This window comes from Acyrthosiphon pisum, chromosome A2, assembly GCF_005508785.2.
Source record: "Acyrthosiphon pisum isolate AL4f chromosome A2, pea_aphid_22Mar2018_4r6ur, whole genome shotgun sequence".
Taxonomy (NCBI): Eukaryota; Metazoa; Arthropoda; class Insecta; order Hemiptera; family Aphididae; genus Acyrthosiphon; species Acyrthosiphon pisum.
In genome coordinates, this window is record NC_042495.1 from 19,925,256 (window position 1) to 19,929,526 (window position 4,271).

At 29.1% G+C, this 4,271-nt stretch overlaps 1 protein-coding gene across 1 annotated transcript; it reads left to right on the top strand.

Moving 5' to 3' along the window:
* Window positions 1-558: 558 nt before the first annotated feature.
* LOC107882513 lies at window positions 559-1,817 on the top strand. Its single transcript, XM_029489852.1, has 4 exons — window positions 559-793; window positions 942-1,079; window positions 1,175-1,240; window positions 1,564-1,817. The coding sequence occupies exons 1-4, from the start codon at window positions 598-600 to the stop codon at window positions 1,815-1,817; spliced, it is 654 nt and encodes a 217-aa protein (XP_029345712.1). The 5' UTR covers window positions 559-597.
* The last annotated feature ends 2,454 nt before the right edge of the window (window positions 1,818-4,271 follow it).

The window sequence follows — 4,271 nt, forward strand, 5'->3', positions numbered from 1 at the left end:
AAAAAAAAAATTAATAATATATAAGGTAAAAATGTTAATTGTTTTTGAGTTATCTTTAATATTGTTATACTTGAATTATTACCAGTATCTATTTTATTTCATGTTTAAAAAAAAAAATATAATAATTTAATTATATTTGTTTTTTGGGGGCGAATGTAAGGTATAAAATATTTCATTATCATTATTATCAAATATTATAATCAATTGTTATTTCAGTATTATCATTATCATTATATAAGTTAGTTAACGATCGAACGTCGTATAGTGCGCGTCGTCCTATCGGTCTCTCCAAGTTTCGTGTAATTATTTTTTAAATAAATTGTTATAACTATTTTATATTGTGTATTTTATAAATATTAGTTATTACAAAGCAATAGTTGTAATTTTTGAAAATAGAAATATTGCAATGCCAATTATACATTCAAATTAATTTATTATACTTTGCAGTTGTATATACCTCTTGTACATATTATTAATACCTTTTTGTATAAATATTTATACTATATATTCTAAACTATATAGTAAGTTTAATACATGGTAAACTATTTATGTCCTAATAATTTTAATGATTTTTTTTTTATTATTTATAGATAAAAAATGTGGTCGATTGTTGTGTTCAAAAAAGATAATTCTTTGGCTGCAGTGCCTAGTCATTGGTTCAAGAACGGCAAATGTGCGTGGCCAAATGACTATATCAAAAACAAAAACAAACTTGTTGAAAAGCGATCATTAGCAAATGCCTTAGAATTTAATTTTTATAGTGCCAGAAAATTGCATACTGAACACCCTATAGGTATTATTCTTATTATAGGTATATATTTTTAAAATTATGGTATAAATGTATAATTAATTAATTATGGTTAATGCATAATATATATACTATAATGAGTACCAAACTATATGTAAAACTTACATTGTATAATTATTTATTAATATTTTAGAATCATTAAAAGATGCTAAAGAAAAAGCTGAAAAAGGCCAAATAACTTCAGACATAGAGTCTAACATTGAAAAAAGAAAAAGAGTGCCATCATTAAAAAAAAAAAATGCAGATATCCCTATATTTTCAGACAATTCTGGTTTGTATTTAAACATGATAAATATTTAATTATTTTATGAATAATCATTATAATGTATTTTTAATATAAACTATTAACAATATTAAACATTTTAGATGACAGTACAGATGACGATGGAGGTTCAGATCATCAGACCACATCCCCACATGCAAATAAAGATTGTAAGTGTATTATTTTTATGTTAGTAAATGTTGAATTAATTATATCACTATTTTATAAATGATGTATACTATAAGTATACTATATTAATTTAATTCAGAGTTATTATAATATATTATGCTTGTTGAAGTTGAAAATTTTAAGTCAAACTTAGTTAATAATTCAAATCTCTCTAATGAGTTCATTATTAATGAAATTAATGAGCGCAATAAACGGGCGAAAAATGTTATTTTCTATAATATCCAAGAAAGTAATTCCAACCAGACCGGTGAGAGATTATCTTACGATAACAAACAGGTAATCAGTACTATTGCATCTATTTTAGTTGACACTGATAATCTACCTACACCGCTGAAGGTCATTCGTCTTGGTCGTTATCAACCTGGTAAACTACGTCCTATCAAAGCTATCTTTGAATCCGATTCCATAGTGTTTGATATTATTCGAAACAAAAATAAACTGACCCATTCAAATCCGCCGTCTACAATATATATATCTACGGATAGAACCCCTTACCAGAGAGACTTTATGAAGAGCTTGAAGGAGGAGCTGATGACACGTACAAAGAAGCAGGATTAACTATAAAATTTATTAAAGGTACACCTAAAATTGTTATCGTTAATTCTGCGTCTAATACTCTTAATAATAGTCAAAATTTTCGTTAATCTCCATGTACCCAGTAAACATGTCAAGGCTACGAGACGTCAAACTTGGGTATATATGTCTATGTGGAAGTCTCGAATGTCTATGAATTATATACGTCTAGTAGAATACTTCTATTAGACATATAAAACAATGATTATTGTAAACGTATTTTTGTAGATAGCATAATTATGTATAATAGACGTATTATATTAAGATTTAATAGCTGCTTGGCGCATAGAAAACTAATAAGACTATTGGCGCTTGCCGCTATAGCAGCACTGGTGCTGGACCTGGTTTTAGTGGAGGGGCGCTGTATCTCACTATCAAATTTTTATCAATAAATAATAATTTAAACTATAACGATTAACGGCAGATAATAATAATAATTGTTATGTCTTATGAGTTATGACGTGGTTTTCTCACCGTGACACTATACTACTATAGTAAATAGTTAATATTATTATATTGTTTATTAATTTATTATTAGTTTAATGTGGGTATTTTGTTATTTAATTTATCGTTTGTCAGAATGTCTGATAACCCTCGTAAATCGCGCTTGTCGCACTACTTTGTACTTTGTGTCCACGTATTGTGGTTCATTTTATTCTGTGAGTGCGTCCTGGAAGTATACGGTATACGACATCAAGACATCAAGATCAGCTTCACACCAAAATTTAAATTGATTTTGTAAGTATGCCTAAAAATCCTTATAAAGATTTTAATCACTTAGGTCGAGCTCAACGTTATAGACGATTAAATGGTATAAATAAACTAAACGGCCCTGAAATATTAAAAGGTACTGCAGCGCCACCACATTTAGTTGAAAATATTGAACACGAAAATAGTTTAGACGATTTTAATATTACCCCCTATGAAAGTGATATTGAAACTACCTCATCTGAAAGTGAAAATGGGTCGGAAAGTGAAATTGAAATGGAGGGTAGTAGTAAAATGTATGAAGAAAATGCTCTTCAATGTAAACTAGCACATTGGGTTTCAATTAACTGTGTCCCTCTTAATGTAGTTACCAAATTACTTAAAATTCTAAATGAATGTAATCTGTCTGATGTGATTAAACTTCCTAAAGATGCGAGAACTCTTATGAAAACCCCTAAAATACCACTTGTGACAGAGTTGTTGCTGACTTTGGAAAGTATATTCATTTTGGCTTGGAGGATGGTTTGTATAAAGTATGGTTAAAATATAATAACAGTTTGTTAAAAAATGTAAATAATTGCGATGTACTTATTAATTTTGATGGGGTGCCAGTAAATAAGGGAAACTATGGATGTCTTTGGCCAATATCGTGCTGTGTTGTTCAAATAAAATCTGAACCTTTTATGATAGGTGCTTATTATGGAAGTAAAGAACCTAATGATATTAATAGTTATCTAATGGAATATGTTCAAGAAGTACAAATATTAATGCAACGAGGCATTTTGATTAATGGAAATTATAAACCATTCCGAGTGATTGGTTACATCTGTGATGCACCGGCTCGAGCATTAGTCAAACAAATTAAAGGACATACAGGTTACTTTTCTTGTGAAAAATGTGTGGTTGAAGGTGAACATGTAAAAAATAGAATGTGTTTTACTGATTTGAATGCAGCACCACGAAATAATGAAAATTTTGCTGATGGTATTTATAAAGATCACTGTAAAAGTCGATCACCCTTGCTTCAAATTCCAGGGATACGTATGATAACAGACTTTCCTTTAGAGTATATGCATTTAGTGTGTTTAGGAGTTGTGAGAAAAGTTCTTAATTTATGGAAATCTGGTCCAACTTCATTAAGCCGCCCTAACACACTAGGTAATATTAATGTTCGATTTTCAAGTATCACAGTTAGAAATGTTTCTACCAATTTATGTGAAATTGCTAAATTTGTTCCTTGTGAGTTTTCCAGGAAACCTAGGTCGTTACATGAGCTTCCTTATTGGAAAGCAACAGAGTTCAGGCTTTTCCTTTTATATCTTATACCAATTGTTTTGGAAAACGTAGGAATGTCTTTAACTCAAGACATATTTTTACATTTTATGATGTTGCATGTAGCTATGAGAATCTTAGCTTCTTCTTTATACATGCCATCTATGATTAATTATGCTGAAGATTTATTGCAATCGTATGTGGAACAATTCAGTGATTTATGTGGAGAGGAACACGTTTCCTACAATGTCCATAGTTTAATACACTTAGTAGATGATTGTCGTCTTTATGGTGTATTAGATAATTTCAGTGCTTTTACTTTTGAATACAGCTTTCAATCATTTAAACGTAAATTAAAAAAAAAAAATTTTGTTCTTACTCAACTACATAATCGTGAATTTGAAAATCGTTTAGCAAGTGTTGTGGGTATTAATTTAAACAATAAATGTTATCCTAAGG